Raw genomic sequence first — 20,887 nt, 5'->3', positions numbered from 1 at the left:
TGGGTTTTAAAGTAAATACAGTGTACGCACTGGGCACAGTCATTAATAAAACAGAAGCGAAAGATTAATAATATGTATCCTTGGACAAGCGTTTACTCAGGGAGACTTTTAACGTCCAGTATTCTGTCTGTATCATAATATGTGTCAGCTTATACCACACAAATATTAAGTGTTACATATTGTCCTTTTTTCAGTGAGGATTTGCCGATTATATAAAAACACTAAACAATATGAATCGTGCTGGGGAATAATCATTTCAGGGACAAGAGAATTGTTTTTCTTTTAAATTTCTATTCACAGGAAGGGTTAAAGGAACACGGAGGAAGTACACATACATGATTCCAGTCCTGCCTCCACAACTGAGTCACTAGGAATTAAATATGTTGTTTTCTCTCTCATATTCTAAATAAAAATTCAAGGTTTTTCAAAGCATGGGGAACAGAGAGGAGGATGGGGGTTGGATGGCGTGGAAAGTGGGTCTTGTAAATGTAGGTCTTTGAGACAGTGTGTGTGGGTAAAGCAGGCTTACAGTAGTAATCCTCTTCACAGACACCCATCTGACTAGCAACAGGACACGGCCCAGACAGACACATGCACGCACACACACATATACACATACACACACACACACAGATATACGTATCGGTTTTGTAACAAGGAAATCTATTGTGTTTTGTATTGTTTTTAGAAATGCAATAGGTCATAAATATGACATATTCAGGCCTTTCATCTGATGTCAAAGAATGTCTAAATGAAGTTGTAATCTTCCCAGTATATTTCCCAGTATATTTCCAGTATGTTCATTTCCTCAGGTGTGGCACCAAATTCTCTGGAATTGTTTTATTCGTTACATTTCTTTTGTTTTTTTATCAGCCATTAAAATAAAGAGGGCATCTCCAGGAAGCTGAACTCTCTGTTGACTTTATTGGTTCCTGATATTTGTCATTACTGCTTCCTGGCTGTGATGTCATCAGTCGGTTAATGACAGAGGGGAAGAGGGACATTGGTCCGAAAATAACTCCGAAAAAAACAGACAATTGTAAAAGGCGTAATGAGCCTTTAAGGACAGGCACAGTGAGTTATGGCTCTGTCACAGTCTGACTCATTTTGTCTCAGAGGGAAATGCTTTTACGAACCACAACATGACATCAAAGTCCTTCAGTGAAGTTAAGCCAATGTTGACTTTGGTCATAATGAAGAGACACTATTCTGCGCCATGATTAAATTAGAAGGGTTTTAGAGAAATAATCCCATTTGGATTATGCGCAAAACCAAATTAAAATATTGAAAAACTGAATGAAACCACCACAAACCTCAAGATAAACATAGAGACCGGACAACAAATGTTATTTGTATTTTTTTTTTATTTTGGCATTTCTTTGTTTTGCATTTATATTAAGCAAAGTGCATCTTATTTTCTTTTTCTCATCAACACATTGCACAATACATAAATAATGATGCATATAAAACGTCTTCATATTTACAATTAATAATATATTTATATATAACATAAAATACATTTTCGCTTCTTATTTTATTTAATTAAATCTTAGTCATTTATTAAACAAAGTCCGTCAGAATTTTATACTTTCTTCTTCTTCTTCTTCTTCTTTTAAAACTTTTTTCTCTCTTTTTGAACCTCTCTGAAACAAAAAAAGGAAAAGTGGGTGTAGTCCGTTTGTGGAGGGGCAGAAGAGGCGAGGAGGGTGAAGAAGAGGAAAGCTGCTGCTATCGGGTGTTGAAGATGACTTCCAGCCAACATGGGCAGCTACTGATGAACTGTCTGGTGTAGCACTGTCCCCAGCCTTTCACAAAGCTTATCTGCACCGTGAAGCCCGTGCGAGGCTGCTGCGTGAACTCGTGGTCGTTCGGCCTCTGCAGGCTGCCGGCTTTGTCATAGTCAAAAGCTTTTATGGAGAAACCGGGGAACACCTTGTGCACCAGCAGCGTGCGCGAGTCCGGGTTGTCCAGTGTGGCCGACTTAATGAAGATGGGGTAGCAGCTGCGGTTGTAGACCCACACCCCGTCCGGCTCACGCGTCAGCTGGATGCCATAGCCAATCTTGGCCCGCACCATCTGCACCAGCTGGGACTTGTTGTCGGAGCAGAGCTGGCCCAGACAGAAGCCGTTCCCCTGAGGTAGATCATAGAAGATGTCCAGAGAGGGCTCCTGGACTGAGTAGAGGCGCCCGACACGTGTCTTCTCCTCCCAGTATGCCACCACGCACCAATGGGCCCGATCGCCAGACTCCTGCAACGCCAGGGAATCTGAAGGAAACACAGAGAGAAGGAGATGGTCAGACATGTTGGAAGCTGCACAGTAGAGACAGGAAGACACTGAATAGTTGTAAAAGACAAAGATCCAGAAGTAAGGAAAATGAGAGAGGATGAGGAAAAGATGAGGCTTTCAACTAAAAAGCAAAAGGCGACACTGAGTTCTCAATCATTTGCTACTTCTTCCCAATTTCTACCTTTTTCCTATTTTTGGGAATCAGAGAATTTGCTTTAGTCCGGATCAGAAACTTAACTGTCATCCTAAATTTCTGCCACACACGAAAACCATGTTGGAATTCCTGGACTTCAGACAAGAGGAGCAACTCGGGAGTCACTGGCGGGCAAGCATCCACACGCAGCACAATATTTGTCCGAGCATTAAATGCTTATCTTCTGTCTGGCTCGCTGTATTTTTGTAGCGGCGCGGCCAACAATGTAGTGACGTCAACTGACCGATCGCCTCTCTCCAGCAACATGCTTCACCCCGCTGGAGGAAATTCCAAACTAAATCTTTGACTTTATGCTGAAAGATTTGAGGTCGCAGCGACAGAGCGACGAGATATGTGACTTTCTACATAAACACATGAACCCAGTCGCTGTCCACGGTGAAGCACATGGTGTTTAGCTGACGAGAAAGGCAGGCCGTTAGCTCACAAACCCTGGTGTCTGATTCGTTGACAAGCTAGGCCTCTCCAGTCTAAAGTTTCCCCTGAGCGTAAAAGAAGTGTAGCATTGGCCATGCTCCAGTTTCCAACTCCCCCCCTCCTCCCTCCCTCTCTCTCGTCTCCCTTTAGTGTGCCTCCTGCGCCGTTTCTCTCCCCCTTCATATCTCTATTCCACAGAAATCTGGCTCCCAGCTACTCCCAGCTAGAAAAGTAGGAGCCAGTCAGGCGCAAGGGAAATAGAGGGAGACAGAGAGAGCGCGAGAGGAAAGAAAGAGGGGGCGGGGTGGGGAAGAGAAGGAATGCTTTTCCACATATTTTGACTGTTACTTTTGCAACTTTGCTTCCTCTCCTGATTTTCTAAGCGTCTCTTGTGCTTTTAGGGTCGTCACCTAATTGCTGCAACGCCTATCAACCGCTCAACAATCTCTTATACTTCCTCTCCACTCACTCACTCACACACACACACACACACACACACACACACACACACACACACACACACACACACACACACACACACACACACACACACACACACACACACACACACACACTGAAATACAGCCGTGATGAAAGACACATTCAAGGGTTAAGAAAGCTTGGGGAAATATATGCGAGGGAAAAAATTAACAGAGCCCCTTCTCAGAGCCATTTTCAGTCGCCCCCGTCCTTCCCAGCCTCCCAGCCTCCCAGCCCCCCCCTTCCTCGTTTCATCTGGCGGTGGCTGTGAATGTAACCGGTAATTTGGAAGGTCCCGTCTGAGACAAACTGCAACGTTAATGCGGCAGGATCTCTGCCGGGCCTGAGCGAACTCACCGCGGCCTGTCATTAGCCTTCATTAGACGCAGGGAGGGGGGGGGGGGGGGGGGGACAACGCTGGGAGAAGATAGACAGAAACAGAGAGGAGGGGAGGAAGAGGGGGAGAAAAACTGAAAGCATGCCTTCCATAAAACAAGAGGGGCTGTGTTTCTTTGAAGTTGGTCAGAGCCTAGCCCCGGGGAGTTTATCGTAAATCCGTCCTCATGGGGTGCTGGGGAAAACTAAGTACCCAGCTATCTACCTTAGACTAAATGGGGGAGAAAAAAGCATTTATCTTTGAGATAAGAGACAGAAAGTGTCCTTTGTGTCTCAAGCTGTTGTCAGACAGAGTCTCCGAAACCTGGCCGAGCTTTGCTCTCGGGTCTGATTTACATGTACGTACAAGAACAGCCGGGGTTGATAAGAAGAAGGATGCTTTGGACTTTCTTAACAGCTGACAGAGGGCCTGCTGGTGGAGCTCACCTGTGGGGCCCTGTGTGTGTGTTTGTTATTGCTGGGAGAGACAGGGCCTGGCGTCAGAGGTCATTAGAGCGGCTGCCTGTCTGAGCCTGTCATTGCAGCCTGAAAACACCCTGCTATTCAGGACTTCACTTACTGCCCCGCTTCCCCTCCCTCCCTCCCTCCCTCCTCTCCTCCCCTCTCAGAAACTCTGACTGGTAGCAAGTGAGAATCACAGAGGAGAGAAAAACGAAGGGAAGGATAAAAGCAAAGGGCTGAAGAAAGACAGAAAAAACAACAGAGGGAAACATGGAGGCTAACAGAAAATGTCAGCTAGCAAAACAGCAAGTATGCTTATGTAAAAGTTGCAATACCACCAAATAGAAATAGAACTAATGCATTACAAGACCGGTCTTGCCAGAGAGAGATTAAAAAAGAATGGTTTAAGTCAATAATCCACAGAGATATGCCATTCCTAGTATGGGTCAAGCTCCGAAAAAATCTCAATACTACACTCCCCACAATGCAACTCAATAGCCTTATTTGTTAGAGCTTCCCTGACTTATACGATACACAGGCTTTCTGTTATAGTTTTGAAGTCCAAACTGAGGTAACCATGGTAATGACATCATCACAATCGTTGTAAAACTACCTCTGGCGCCACAAACGACCTTTGACTGCTTTTACGGACCAAGGGGAAAAATTTAAAAAGGACAATATTTCTTTCTGAAATGTAAGAATAAGTATAAAAAAAGAACAGCAACTGTTGGATAAGAGACTGACTGAAAGCTAATGAGAGATACAAATGACACAAAAATAAATATAGTTACATTATTCTTCCTGCTCAAACTATGCTCATAGGGAAACATAACCAAACTTTTTGTGTTCAGTATATCAGCAGAGAAAAAAGCCAGACAGACAGACTCCTCCATCTGTGGGGCACAGCCTTGTGAAGAATATGTTCACAGCTTGTCCTGACAGCAGATGAGCTTACACCTCATGAGTAATGCTTCTAGAGAACAGAACCACACACACACACACACACACACACACACACACACACACACACACACACACACACACACACACACACACACACACACGCACACACTAATGTGGCGTTGCCCTGTAACAACACACCTTGTTCCAAGTGCAAGGCTCATTTAACTGAATTTAAATTTTTTAACACATCATGTGTTTGTGTGTGTGTGTGAGGTTGCTGCCGGTCTTGCTCCTCATATTACGCTCCGACACTATTTCAGGGGCTTCTCACGTAGGTGTGTGGAGCGCTTGTCAGACGGTGTCGTCAGAGTGTCTGCACCGAGTCCGTCTGTCGTTGGAGCAAACGTGTTTCCGTCAGCTCCGGCCTCTGAACACTTACAGAGCTTGTCTGTACATCTGTCAGATTTTCTGGACGTCTGCCTATCGAAGCATTAGTCCATCTATCTGTCTGCCGCCCCCACCTGCTTGTCTGCTCTGAGGCCTTTCAGCCTGTGGGTCTCAAGCTCCTCCTCGACGGAGATAAGCGGTCTAGCTGGCAGCCTGAGGCCATCTGTCACCCCGGCCCTTTCTGCTCTGCCCCAGTCAGATGTCTGCTGCCAGTCTGTCCCAGTCTGGTTTGTCCCATGGGGCCTCCACACACATAAACCCCATTCCAAAAAACAGACTGCTGGTCCTCTATGACGCAGGACGAGAGCTAAAATGTTGATATACTACCGCTGACAGATACTGGAGCAGATTGGTGTGCATCACATCATCATGGATTCTAATAAAAAATAAAAGGTTATAAGCTTGTTTTTTAGCGATGTAAGAAATTGCAACAAGCAGCTGGTGCAAGCTAATGTGGATTAGCCATTAGCAACCCTGTGCACACAAAAAACAGCATATTGCGCCCATGTTTTCTAGGCATTTAATGGATGATCAGCTTATGGTCTGCGAGGTAGGGGGGAGGGAGAGAGACACTGTAAATATCTGTGATTAAATAAACCCCCTGTGCAATGCAAAATATTTAAACCACAGCAGAGGCAGGGCACATTTGGCAAAAGGAGACACACACTGCTAGCTCCCCTGTGGATTTTAATGGTCCAAGGTCTTAAAAAGTGGACGCCATGCTAGCTGAGACAATTGGACTCGGCTGAGAGGAGGAGGGGTGGCTGAGAGGTGGGGGGTGGGGAAGGGCGACGACAGACTGGGTGCTTCTCGCAGGGCCAGTCTGGAAAGGTTAATCATTACCTCTGTCTGACTCCACACACACACACACACACACACACACACACACACACACACACACACACACACCACAAACCAGGTCGCTACTAAACTTAGAAGTCAGCACAGTCAAACACCTACCCCCTCATGCACAAACACACACACACGCACACACACACGCACGCACACACACACTTTTCAACCTTCACTCCTGGACACAACACTATCAACATCGGTAAATAGTGAGGAGGCTCCTGAGAACGAGTCTCGTATCGATCCCCGAGAGCCCTATATATGCAAGTGTGTGTTTAAGTGTACGTGTGTGTGTGTGTGCGTGTTTGTGTGTGTGTGTTTGTGCCTCGCCAGCTCTCAGACATGTAATGACCCTGTCGTCATCGGACACACACACACACACACACACACACACACACACACACACACACACACACACACACACACACACACACACACACACACACACACACACACACACACAGCGGCTGAGGAGAGGAATGGGGAAGACATGAAGGCTACAGCTCTAGGGGGAAGGAAGGACTCTTCATGGTGCCTTATTTTCTAAGTCAACACCCTCTCTCGAGCCGGCGAAAGTCTATTCCAAAGGTCAAGGGTCAGCCTGGAGGCATTCCTTTTGTTCTCACTGCCACGCCGTATATATGTTCAGCCCTGTGTGTGTGTGTTTCTGCCTGAAATGAGAGCTTGTGCATGTCTCTCTCTCTCTCTCTCTCTCTCTCAGTATTCATAAAAATATTTGGTCTCATAGATTCTTTCGAGGTAATTCAAGTAAAATAGTAAAAGAAGAGAGTCCTAAACAGCAGGCTTGTTGGGTATTTTCTTCTTATTCAATGACAGACGACCCCTTCAGACAGAAAAAGGTCAGACGTTGAGAGTGTCCTTGTCTCACATCAATACACTATAGCTTTTCCTAATTTTGAGCCATGGACTGTACACTGTACACTGTCTGGTTTGGATTCTTTCTTTCTTGAGATATGAGTCATTCTGCTTTTGGTTGGTCTTGATATGTCACTTGTCATGTCATGCAGAAAAGCATAAAATCTTTTAACACAATTCTCATAAAATCAGGCTAAATCATCTATCAGCTGGACTGCGTTATTTCCCTCAAAAGTGTACTCTTGGCGACTACATTGCCCACGATGCAAATCAACCTACAGCAGTTTGGTCGAAAATTCAGGTGCTAGTTATGCTAGTAGCGGCTAAAGCAGCCTTGAGCTGCTGCCCCTCAATCAAGAAACTATTTCTAACTCCATAATTATCTGAGAAGTGTACTAAGCGGATGCCTCGTTAAAGTGCCTTCTTTGCAAAGCGACAAATCTGAAGAAGAAACGACATATTGTTTAGCCCTAGGTAGATAAATAGACGGATAGAGAAATGGTAGTAGCTAACAGGGGAGGTTCTTCTTTACATAAAATGTAAAGTCCTTCCCCCCACTCCAGGAAACCAAAAAAAAGCCCTGATGGCAGGAAAACCACACAGGGGAGTGGCACAGTTTCCCTATCTACTGATCTGACTCCTTTCAGAAACACAGATAGAGAGAATGAGTTGCAGACACGCCATCTCTAACTTGAACCATCCGGCCACGACCGGGAGAAGATAAGGAGGAGAATGGTGCATGTTTTCCTAAAGCCTCCGTCTACGGTATAATTTTGTCTGAGTGGAGGCTTCTGCTATAATTACAAGAGCCACATATCTTGATGCTGCTCAGCCTCGGTGTTTATCTCAAGTTTGAGATAAAATACAGGAACGTTTCATAATTAATTGGGCAGCATCTTCCATTTGGATCCATATTATCATAAAACTACAGCGCAATACTTTTTTTTTTTCTTCTGGAAGGATTTTTTTATTCCCCTGCAACACCTCCTTCCTACTCCTGCTAGAGTTATTATTCCAACACTTCATCATGCTGACCCTCACACACAATGATCCCCTGCAGCCCAGCTTTCCCAGGGTGACAGGACAAATAAACACTAGCTAGCTGGGCGCAAGGTGCCAGGCAGGCCGTGATGATGTCATCAGCTCACTTTTGCAAACACACAAGTCAGAGGATCACTTACTACGGACGGATGGACAGACAAGCCGAACAATCACCCTCATTGTCGCGGTGCTAAACCACCGTGGGAACTAAATAACAGAAAAACACATGCAAACAGAGAGGCAGACAACCAGCAGAGCCAGTTGTGTGTGCAGTCTGAGCTTTTGTTTGTGTTGTCTCTTTGTTTTCAAAATGCATGAACCTCAGTATCTGTGTCTGTGAATACACCAGAACTGTGGTCTGTGATGGAGCTGTGGCTACTGACAGGGCTCAGTCTGTCGCTGAGATGAAGACACTCGCACCCAACCAGTCACCAGAGATCACAAAAGACAAACTGACGACATGAATGAGCGGGAGGGAGGGTGGAGACAGCAGCAGTGTTCGTCACACTAGAAATCTAACACACACACACACAGGTTTACAGGAAAGTGTCTCCACTTATTTCCATTTCCATCTTCATCCTGCTTAAGGAAGGTTTTTTCCCCTCCCTTCATCTTTCGTCTTCACACACACACTCAGTCCCTCTTTCATATCTTTATACATTGAGGTAATGTCAAAATCCACTTCCACAGAGTGACTGCAAACCAAAACAATGTTCATCTTGTTCTGGGCTTCCCTCCAGCTCTGGCTCGGAGCCCAATCTGCATAGTCCACCTTTCAAATCAACTGGCTGATGCTAAGGTAGGCTGTTTTTCAATGTTTTATAAAAGGTAAATGCCATATTGATGCTACGCTAAGAAAACACATCATGAAGCATCTCAATCTGATAAAAAAAACCTTCAGGACAAACCCAAAACAAGCTAGGCCAACGTTCCTCTTTCCTCTCCTCTCTTTTTTCCCCTCTCTCCGTCCTCCACTGTCTCCACGTGCTGTTTTTTCGATTTGTGCAGCATAATGACACAGGGTGGGGAACAGAGGACGGCCAAAACCAAAATTAAGTCCTTTGCCAAGAGGCGGCTTGGCTGCCGCGCAAGGAGAGGAAGTGGGGAGTAATGAGAGATCCTGGCCCCGGCTCGGAGTGGCCCGGCTCTGCTCTGCTCAGCTCGCTGGCTGAACACACAGCCTCCAAATTACAGAGAAGAGAGCAGAGCTGCCGGCCATCTCTCCCTCCACCCAAAGCCGCCATCTTCTCTCCCTACTTCATTCCTTCCTCTTAGTGTTTAAGCAAAAAACAATCAGGGTATGGCGGTTTTATGGTGTCCTTTTTCTCTTAGACTAGTTTCCAGTATGCCAGAGTGTAATAGGCTGCATTAAGATTTCTATCTTTGTAGAAACTAATGTTTAATCTATTTTTTTTTTTCATTGAACTCCCTCCTTCTTTCTGGTCGGTGCACACCAGTGTTTGTTTTCCGTCACGAAGATGCCTCGCCTGCCTGTCCGTTACCCTTTTCCTCAAAGACATGAGGTCATATCCTGCGCAGCCCTTTCCTTCGCCTGCTAACCCAAACAAGGCAGGAATGCCGAGAGAGAAGGAGGAAGGAGACTGAGGGCGCTGTGTTTCTGAATTGAGCTGCTGATTAGTGAAAGTTAGCTTCCTTTAAAATTCTAAGGTTGCGTATAGAATCGGTGATCTATAATATAAAGCGGTGAACGAAACAACACGCCGGCGTTTTTTTCTCACACTCCATTTGCACCGAAAAATGGGCCATTTCTTCGGGGGCCTCCCGTACGACAGCAGAACTAGTTTGATTTAATGAGCCAAGGTGCCGCGACTAAATTTAATCTCTGTCAGAGCCCCCCTGATGAAGGTTATACCTCCAGCCGATTCACCGGATGACTAATTGACTGACTGGAGGGCTGGCCGACTGTCTGTCGAGTGAGGTGACTGGCTTGTGGTATAAGAATACAACTCGGCCTAAATTTAACCTGCAGTGGGAGGAAGCGCCTGTGTGACAGTCGGCCGTGCGCCAGGGCTCGCACCAGGTCATTCTATCTGCCTGTCAGTGTGTATGTGTGAAAAATGTGTGTGTGTGTGTGTGTGTGTGTGTGTGCGTACGTGTCACCGCAGCCTGACTGGATCCTCTTACACACAGACAGTCCGGGTCGGTCCCCGATGGCACCATCAGGCACGCCACAGACACATACAAATACACACCGATGCTACACAACCAGGAAGAGCTGGGCACGAACACGTTGTCTATTATTGGCCTTTAATGAAGATTAAAAGCATGTACACACTACGGCTGGGTATTGATACCCAATACTTATTATTATCGATTGTCAAATACCATCAAACTGATTCATAATCAGATTATCTCTCAGATTGTCCCACACTCATTTCAAATAGTCGCAAATTCTATTAAGCAAAAGTTCTTGTATGTCAGCTTGTGATTGGACAACATTTACCACGTGACAACATTTGAATTATTTTGTTTAGTGAAAGTTTTGTTTTTCGTATTGGTTCCCAAACTGAGGCATCGTAGCAGCACTAGCCTGAAACTCTGTCCTAACAAGCCCACAGAGGTCTTTTATTGAAGACAACTCGTTCCAGACTTCTTTCAGCTTGACAAGATGGACATCTGGCTACGTGGGTGCTACCAGAGCCGCTCATAAACCATCCAGTCTCTAGCAAGTTTAAATATTACTTAACACCCCACAGATTCATAACCAACAATCCAGCGGCCTCTTAACCCCGACCCGATCTCCCGTTTCCAAATCTCTCTCTTGATCTCCCCCTTCAGTTTCCTGGGTGAACCTAAACCTCCGAGCTAAGCCCTCACACCAACGCAAACCAAGATCAGCACCCTGACTCCCGGCTCCAGGCCTGCAGCCATCTAGCCCCCCTCCCCCCCCCCCCCGCCTCCTCTCCTGCTCCTATTCCCTCCTCTCTTCCCTCCTCTCTGCTCTGTTCCAAGCTGATGACGTGAGCCAGCGAGAGGAGCTTTGGAGCTGGTAGCCTGGCAGGCAGCCTAGTTTGCATTTGCGCTTGTCGCTGTCGCAGCTCACTTAACTCCTTCCAGCCTGGACGGTCTTGGCTTTTCTCAAGACGGATAAACGAGCAGAATACACAGGGAAATATGGAAGAGGAGGATGTTCATCTCATGAGCTCTGTCTGAACTGTGTTTCATAGATGAATGAGCATCTCTTTTGAGCGTCATTTTGTTTTTGCTCTTTCCAAAACTGCTTTACCTCTCCACTCAAGCTTATTCTAAAAAGGTCTTAACTATTCTACTATAAACGCAAAAAAAAAAAGTAACAGCACAGCTTTTGCAGACTTCAAGTCTTTGCCACGCTCCTTCGCTAAAAGCCACCCTCATCTCTCTTCCTTCTTCCTCTCTGTAAATATGTCTGGAGAAGAACATAAAAAGGGCAGAGTGAGTGAATTAGAAGGTCAGCGGCGGGCCTCTGGGAGAGCCATGTTTCTTTTGTCAGGGCCCCAGAGGGGAGGGAGCACGGGAGGGAAGCAGGGAGAGAAAAGGAGGGAGGGCGGGGAAGAAATGGAGGAGCCTTTTTATTTCTTGGCTTGCCAGGGGAAATCATGAGGGCAGAGAGCTTCGGCCATCCCGCCCTGGCCTTTCTACCTTCTACTGCTTTTACTGAGGAGGCCCATTCACTGGAGCACTGGCCGCCACCGCTGCCATGTCATCCTCGCCAGGAAGGAAAAACAGGGGGAGGAGAGGGAGGAGGTGAAGGGTAGGCCTTGCTGAGGGAGGGAAGGAGTAAGGGAGGGAGCGTGGGGGCGCCTGTTAAGACTCCAGTTCTAGGGTTTCACAGTTTGAACTTGGTCTAAAATGTGTCTTTCGTTAACGCACACAGGGAGGACTTCAGTGTCCATCAGAAGGTGAGGAGGAGAGGAGAGGAAGAAGGAGAGACTTATTTCTAGTTCCTCTGTTCTTGTAAGCACTGCTCCAATCTCTTCCCCCATCTAAGGACACACACACACATGCAGGCAGTCAAGCCAACCCCCCCCCCCCTACCACCAAACAAAGGAGGAGGAGGGGGAAATGGGCAGCGAACACCAACTGACATAAAACAGGCTTTAAATGAAAACCATCTGAGGCAAAGGGAAAGCAGAGAACAGCACAGAGCGATCTCAGGCAGTGGAGAGCAAAACTACCTCTCTCTCTCTCTCTCTCTCTCTCTCGAACACCATCTTATTCTGTAGCCCGAGGACAGGGCACTGGGTAAGGAAGGCAATGCTGCCAAAGGGGATTATGGGAGAAAAGCCGAGGAAGCCCGAAACACGTCCTGCATGAGAGATGGACGAAAGAAAGAAAGGCGCCTGTGTCCCGCTCTTATCCACACACAGAGCCCGGAGGAGAGCTAACTGTCCACAAAGACATCCCCTGTACGCACAAACAAACACTCGCATGTCAGTCGGAGCCTCTCTTTGCTGCTATTTTTTTTTCCCACAATACCGCACGCACAGAGCATATTCTTCTCCAAACAACTGCTCTGCGTGTTTGTCTTCCATTACAGCATCACACGTGAAGGGAGAAGAGGAAGATGAGAAGAGAGGAGCGTTGTTCAAAGAGCCAGGAGGGAGGAATTTATGTGGATGTGGGAGAAATACACCACCCTCCCTCGCATGCTTTTTTTTTTTCTTCCTTTTTTTATTACAGAGGGGAAGCAGGGGCCCCCACAATCAGCACCTCATCATCACAAGTATGGAAGGGAGATGAGATGAGTGTGTGTTGAGAGGAATGCAACAGAGAAGGAAAAGAAAACATAGGAGGAAAATAATATGACGTTCAAAGGGGAGGGACGGTAGAAAAGGATGGGAAGTCTGTTTGTATTAATATTTACCTGAAAGCCCCACAGGGGCCGAGTATGTCGTTCCCCCAGTTTCACTGGATGACGGTCCAGAGTCTGGAGAATCTGATGGAGAGAGAAAGAGAGACTTTGAATTAGAAATGTGTGTGTTTGTGTGTGTGTGTGTGTGTGTGTGTGTGTGTGTGTGTGTGTGTGCGCGAGGGGAGAAGGCAAAGCAGCAGCTGTGAGACCGTCAATCATTCGGGTGAAATCAATGCCTAATGAAGACGCTGACGACGGAGCTCACACTCTCTCACACACACAGGGAAGACTTACAGAGGAGAGTTTCTTACACCCCTGATAATCCCCCATAAGCCACTGCTTCAGGAGGAGCGTTAGCCCTGCATCCCCGTGTAGATGAGCTGCTGATCTGGAAGGAGCTGTATTCTTGTCTGCTAAAGACCGAGGCGAGGGCTTTTGGACCCGGAGACTTCTTATCCCTGCTCAATAATCAAATGTGTTCCTGGTTTCCTTTTTTAATAGAGATCCTGGTCTTGTAATGTTTTTTTCTGTCTAAGGGCAGATAAATATGAGCCTTAACACCAACAAAAAAGGTTTGGATCAGAATTGTTTCTGCATCCAGTTGTGTGTGAGTTTGTGGCTGCCTTGGCAGACGGAGCTCAGAAAGGCCTTGAAAGCTGTTAACCACACTAGCAGGCTGACAACAAAACAAAAACTACTCACTCTGCCCTCTCTTTGCTTTTCAATGCTTAACTCTCACTAAGACTTGTAGTGTAGACTTGTTTCGACATGACACCTGAATGGAGCTTTAACAAAAAAAAAAAAAAACCCTGCTGTGTGTGTTGAACGGAGCAACACACCACTGGGAGCAGGCTAGCTTTAACTCCGCTGCAGAGCTTCTGCTGGTAGCTTGGTATTCACTAATGATACATTCCTCTAGCTGCACGTCAATGCTGCGCTGCACCTTCTATCCATTCAACCACAGTGTGCGGTGGTGATCGCCCTCAGCTCATTACACGCAATGCACGTTACTGCTGCATTAAAAGCGCATAGCTTAAAAGAGCAAAAAAAATCACCATTTAATTGGAGTTGCTCTAATCTGAGGTGTTATGGAACGAATACGGGGGACGTAAACGGAAGAAATATAGGGAGTAGGGGTTCAATATGTAATTAATCCACATGAGGCGAGGAGGAGGAGAAGGAGGAGAAGGAGGAGGATGGTATTTCTGTTGAATACTTCCACAGATTGTCTCATTGGCCTCCTGTGTGACCGAGCAGAGCCGCAGTAGCTAACAAGAAATAAAGAAACAGCATCGTGAGCGGTTCCCCTCACAGTCCTGACGCGGGCCGTGCTGCTCGTGGTCACGGTAACGAGATGCACGGGCAGAGCCCACACCATGCCTCGCTTTCATTGGCTGCCAGCAGCCTTTGCCCTGGTCTCCCGGGCAACAGTTCACAGCTGACCACAAGGCTGATGGGGCATCAGCGAGACAGAGCTAAAACAGTGTGTGATTTATATTCCCCAGAGCTGAAACAAGGTAGCGTTTCTACGTCTCGGCTGCTTTCATACTGGCACCCTGACACATATAACCCTCACTTCCTGCTCAGTGGAATCATAAAACCATCGTCATAAAATCAGGCGCTCTTCCGCTTCATGCAGATTTTTTAACAACGTCTCATTGCCTTCTAAAAGTTAGCAATGCGGATCTTCTACATGTCACGATGGTTTAACACAGCTTAAAATAAAAGCAAATACAGAGGGGAGAATAGAAAATTGTAATAGCCTCCAGTAATGAGATGGAATTGATGATTGACAGCTCCCAGGGGCCACTGGGGACCCCCACCCCCCACCGTCTTTCTGCATGATAAGCTCATCTGTCCTCTGTGTGTGTGTGTGTGTGTGTGTGTGTGTGTGTGTGTGTGTGTGTGTGTGTCTGTACCCTCCAGCCTGCCTCCATTGTCCTATTAATATATGTTGTCTTTCACCCTCATTCGCAAATACAGACAGACAGACAGACAGACAGACAGACAGACAGACAGACAGACAGACAGACAGACAGACAGACAGACAGACACTCCTTTGATTAACCACAACAGCAGCTGCAATGACTGAATGAAGAAATAGTATAACAGGTGACTCACTTAAATACTGACATAAATACATGAATAAGATCTCCAATAATGAATTACCACAAAGTCAAACCAATTCAAGTTTCTGCAGTTCGCTCTGAGAGGGCAAACAGGGTGGTAACATGGGTTGTATAATCATTTCCTTTGTCTGCATATCCTTTTTACCTTCTTGCTTCCTTTCATCACTGGAATGTTTCCAACTGAACTCGCGTGAAAGACCCTGCACTAGCTCTACCCGGAGACAGACACCGCATCAGGGGGAGGCTGAGTACGAGGAGGATTGTTTGAGATATGAATTCTGCTTGTATTTAAGGTTTTGTGAATGCTTTCAGGTGAAAACAGTATCGCTAAAGCCTGGTAAATGAAGACAGGGAGAAGGGGGGGGGGGGGGGGGCTTTGAAGAACCACAGCTGCAGCTGCAATGACTTCCTATTGTTTCCACTCACTGAAAGCCACTTTCTCCTTCTCCTGACTAACTGGCTGGCTGGCTGGCTGGTCGGCCATTGTTTCAACTCTGAGCTATTCCTGCACTGACAGGCAGCCAGATGGACGCAAATGAGAAAAAGAAGCAAGAAAAATAAAAATAAAAAAGCCAATAATGGATTTTATATATTTGTCACCCTCTCTGTGACATGATCCTCTTCTCCTTTTCTTCTACTCCAGCCTGGCACTATTCTGGTTATAGCCTGAAATCTAACATACTTAACACACTATGATATGATATGATGGCAATTTCCAGCACTGGGAAAAAGGATAACAACCATGAGGGAGAAAACAATTAAGCAGGACCGAAGCTTTGGTACAGAGGGGGAAACAGTTGGAAGGTCGTTGGCTGAAATGAAACGCTACATGCAAATTCTCTCCCAGATCCCCAAAACAAAACGCATCCAAACAGAGATGTGGGACAGTGGCACACACACACACACACACACACACACACACACACACACACACACACACACACACACACACACACACACACACACACACACATATATACACAAGTCCTCAACCTTAATCTGATGATTAATTCAGCTGATAACGGCCTGCTGGCTCCAGAGACGCCGCCGCTGTCTGTGCTTCGATACACAATAGATAAATGGACACACAAACAAACAATCCCCCCCCACCCCCACCCATCAGACACACACTGTGCCCCTGGTGACATGCCAGTCAGTCTATAGCTGGTATCTCAACTTTGTGCTGCTCTGCCCTGGCTGACAGCCACGCTAGAACGGCCCAGCCAGCCAGCCACTCCACTGCTATCATAAATCACAACATAACATGGAGCTGTTTCCGTACACACACACACACACAGGCGCGCACACACACACACCTACACAGGCACACACACACACAACAGGATAAGTGTGTGAGAACATATGCAAATGTAACGTCTATCAACACGTTAAACATTTATGAATGGCGTTCCTACATGCAGGAAATTAAAATATATATATATGCAAGTATGTGTTCATTAAGCTCACCTGGTGGTTTAAGATAGTCCATGGGATAGCGCGAATATGGAGGAGGAGGAGATTCTGCATGGAGTGAAAAAAAAATAAGCAGAACATGAGCAAAAAAAACCCAACAACAACAAGGGAGAGATCTTAACTTTATGATAAGAGTTGTCATTCTTCTGGGAAAAGGTTTTTTTTGTGTCTGTCAGCTCAGCCTGGAGAGACAGCAGTGAGGCCGGCAGGGCGGCTATTGCCTTTCATTGGCAGGCAGATAAACAGGGGGCCGCCTGGCGCCAGGAGGGCCACTATCAGCGTCTAGGACAAACTGAGATACGGGCCTCTTTTGGCCCGGGACGCCATGCAAGCAAGCAAGCAAGCAAGCAAGCAAGCAAGCACACACACACAGATACATATATACATACATATATATATACATACATACATACATACATACATACATATATACATACATACATACATACATACATACATACATATATACATACATATATATATACATACATATATATATACATATATATACATACATATATACATACATATATATATATACATACATATATACATATATATATATACATACATATATATATACATACATATATACATACATACATACATACATACATACATATATACATACATACATACATACATACATACATACATACATACATACATACATACATACATACATACATACATATACATACACACACACACACACACACACACACACACACACACACACACACACGGGCCCTGGAAACTTCACCGTGGAAAGACTACAAAGTCTGCTTTGCACTTTGGAAATGGCACTTGTGAAATGTTGAAATAGCAGACTGTTTGTTTGTTTATGAAGCGGGGCTTTGATGAAGTTGTAAAATATTCCGATTTAAGGTGGAATAAACAGCTCATAAGTGCTTTGGCGCTGCTGACGTGCCAATAAAAACACATGTTAAAGACAGGATGCTGCCCCTAATTAAGAAAGCAAAACATCCAGCATATACCAACACACAAACAGTCAACAAATCATAATAACAATAAATGGAAGGGCAGTTTGTTGTGTGACTATTTCAATGTGATGTTGCCAAATTCAAATGTAATGACACTAGAGTCCTATGAAGAGGACACGTTTGACCTTATGGAAACTCAAGACAACTATGCCAAGAGAGGTGATGTCATCTGAATTAGGCTAATTAGGCCTCCAGGAGTCTGGTACCTCTCTGACACAATGACACGGTGACTGCACGTGGACATGCTTTTAATGTAACTTTTTAGTCTTGAGAATGATGGAGGGGTTGTTATTAAATAATAATAATAATAATAATAATAATAATAATAATAATAATAATAATAACAACAATAATAATCCAGCTCACCGAGTTCACAAAGTCTGCTCATGTGGTGCGGGTTGCAGCAAACGAGCTCTGGGTTGATTTTCCCGTAGGATTCACAGCAAGACAGCCTCTTCAGCTCCGAGGAATGCCTGAGGTCCGGCCACCTGAACACTTTGTAGAGCAGCATGGGGAGAGAGTAAGACTGTTGACCCACTTTGGCGTCCACTTTGCTGGGCAGGAGCAAGCAAGGGCTTCGGACACCCCCCTTGGACTCGACCGCCTGCAAAAGCACCTCTAATTGTTTCTCTTTGATCTTTTTCAGTATGGAGTGGGTCAAAGCCTTCAGTTCAGCCTCCGACCCGGCGTTGGACTTGGCCACCTTTGTCGTTTTGCCCATGCAGCAGCCCCCGGAGCCATGCGTCCCTCTATCCGTCTCCCCGTCGCCCTCCACGGGCGCACGGCTCCTCCAGAGTCGCCGGACGAGCCCCGATCGTTTGGTCCTAAACATGCGGGACGAAAAGAGGGTTCCCCGGCTAAAAAACGAGCATGGTGTCCGCAAATCATGAAGATTCCGGGATCCGAGTCCAGGCAATGACAAGCAGCCTGAGAAAAGACGGTGGAAGAACCGGGAGCTGGATGAGCAGAGGAAGTCTGTAGCATACGCCAGAGTCTGATGCCTTCTCCTGCAGACCTGATCCCCGGAAAGCAGCGGAGGTTCCCGGGACAGTCAGCTTTTCCTCGGTGGATAAATAACCATCATATCCAGACGGTTAAGACTAGCCTATATATATATAGATATATAGATATTAAATGAATCTAGCAGCTTATACACCTCCGCCACAAAGCAGCAGCATGTAGCCGGGATGTGTTGCAGTGATCCCCGCAGTGATCTGCAGCCTATTGCGCTGCGTAAAGCAAGTTCCGATTTTCAGGCGTAAAACAATGTCAAACCTGCTTGGTTGGTTGTTGTTTTTTTTTTTTTATTAATGCGGATTATCTGTGTGGTGGAAATGAAGACCAAGCTGGGGGCCTAATTAAAGCCTGAACGCTATCACAATTATCCGGTGAGGAGGAGGAGGAGGAGGAGGAGGAGGAGGGAAGGGGGAAAAAAAGCGACGCTCGCCGCTCGCGTCTTCCAAAGAGCATTAATCCATAAAATCCTTCATCCGAGTATATAGGGCTCTCCAGCAGGCTTTTTTTTTTTTTTATTATAATTTGTTTTAAATAGATATGTTATCGTCTGCAGAAGGATGTGGTCTGCTGGCAAAGAGTGAGTGAGTGAGTGAGTGAGCCTCGTCCAATGAACCAGAGAGCAAATGCAGGGCTGGTGATTCTCTCTGCCCGAGTTGAACAAAAAAAAAAAGAAAGATAGAAGCGAGAGAGAGAGAGACACAGAGAGAGAGAGAGAGAGAGAGAGAGAGAGAGAGAGAGAGAGAGAGAGAGAGAGAGACCCCCTCGGGTTACGTCCGTCCGCGCTCGCCGAAGCCTCGAGACCTATTTTAGCATTAAATAATCCCAACCTCGATATCTCTACACCAAGTTTTGAAGCGTGGAGGGTCGTGGTGGTGGTGGTGGAGGTGGAGGTGGAGGTGGAGGTGGGTGGTGGTGGAGGAAGAAAAAAAAAAAAAAAGAAGCGAGCCGACGAGTGGTCTGGAGCAGGTTAGAAGGCTCTCTGTCTGCAAATGAGGCGGATGGCTCGGGTGCCCTTGCTCTCTCCGTCTCCAGTGCGCATTGACGCGCCCGGTCACGTGTGTGTCTAGACACCCTGTCGCTTAAAAGAAATGTGATTGTGTTGCGCAAACAACAGATCAAGTAGAGCCCACAGTGCGCGCACACACACACACACACACACACACACACACACACACACACACACACACACACACACACACACACACGCAAATGAGTAGGAAAGTTAACATTTTTCTTAGAAAAAAAGAGTTGACAAAGTGTAACGTTTGAGAATACGAGGATTGGTTGAGAAACGAAAGCAGCTTGGCCAAAAGAGAATCATAATTTTTAAGTCATATCTGTTCTAACTTCTGAAGCGGTTATATTGAGGAAAAGATACGTCTGGTGAAGATTAATTAGGTTATGGATATAATACAACATGGAACAAACGCCTCAAACTACACAGAGATCAGACATTAATGGCACTTAAAATGACCAAAAGTGGAAAAATGTATACACACACAAAAAAGAAGCTTTAATAAGATACAGAGGAGCTTAGGGTGTCTTATTAAAGCTTCTTTTTTTGTGTGTGTGTGTGTGTATACATTTTTCCACTTTTGGTCATTTTAAGTGCCATTAATGTCTGATCTCTGTGTAGTTTGAGGCGTTTGTTCCATGTTGTATTATATCCATAGCCTATTAAAGAAAGCATGCATGATAACAGTGTGTAGCAATCAATGGAGGTGGAAATCAATATAATTAAAACATGGACTACAGCAGTCCCTATAACCTCATAATAAAACATGTTGCTATTCTAATGTGGCTCCAGCAGAATAGTTCCCCCTGGTTTTATGTTAAGGGAGTTTCGCCCTTAACATGTCTTCTCAGGCAGCACTAAGCTCTGTAGCTGCTTAGGTTACAGTTGGACCTTTTTTTCTCAGGTTTGGGTTTTTAATAAATGTAGCTTGGGTCTTTTACTACAAGCAGAGAGGCCAGGGGAGGAGAGAGAGATAGTGCCTGTGCCTGTAAGCCTCTACCCAGGGCTACAAACGTGTCCGAAACCCAGACAGGAGCGCACTGC

At 45.8% G+C, this 20,887-nt stretch overlaps 1 protein-coding gene across 1 annotated transcript; it reads right to left on the bottom strand.

The window, feature by feature from the left end:
* Positions 1-1,374: 1,374 nt before the first annotated feature.
* On the bottom strand, positions 1,375-19,843 carry smad7 (SMAD family member 7). The gene is made up of 4 exons (XM_054612168.1): positions 18,178-19,843; positions 16,802-16,855; positions 13,218-13,289; positions 1,375-2,267 (listed from the first exon to the last, which is right to left on the bottom strand). Exons 1-4 carry the CDS (start codon positions 18,641-18,643, stop codon positions 1,729-1,731), a joined length of 1,131 nt encoding a protein of 376 aa, XP_054468143.1. The 5' UTR covers positions 18,644-19,843; the 3' UTR covers positions 1,375-1,728.
* Positions 19,844-20,887: the final 1,044 nt, after the last annotated feature.

The sequence above is a fragment of the Anoplopoma fimbria genome, chromosome 14, assembly GCF_027596085.1.
Source record: "Anoplopoma fimbria isolate UVic2021 breed Golden Eagle Sablefish chromosome 14, Afim_UVic_2022, whole genome shotgun sequence".
NCBI lineage: Eukaryota > Metazoa > Chordata > Actinopteri > Perciformes > Anoplopomatidae > Anoplopoma > Anoplopoma fimbria.
The sequence above is the reverse complement of the archived record's forward strand: the minus strand, read 5'-3'. Positions and strand labels throughout refer to the sequence as shown.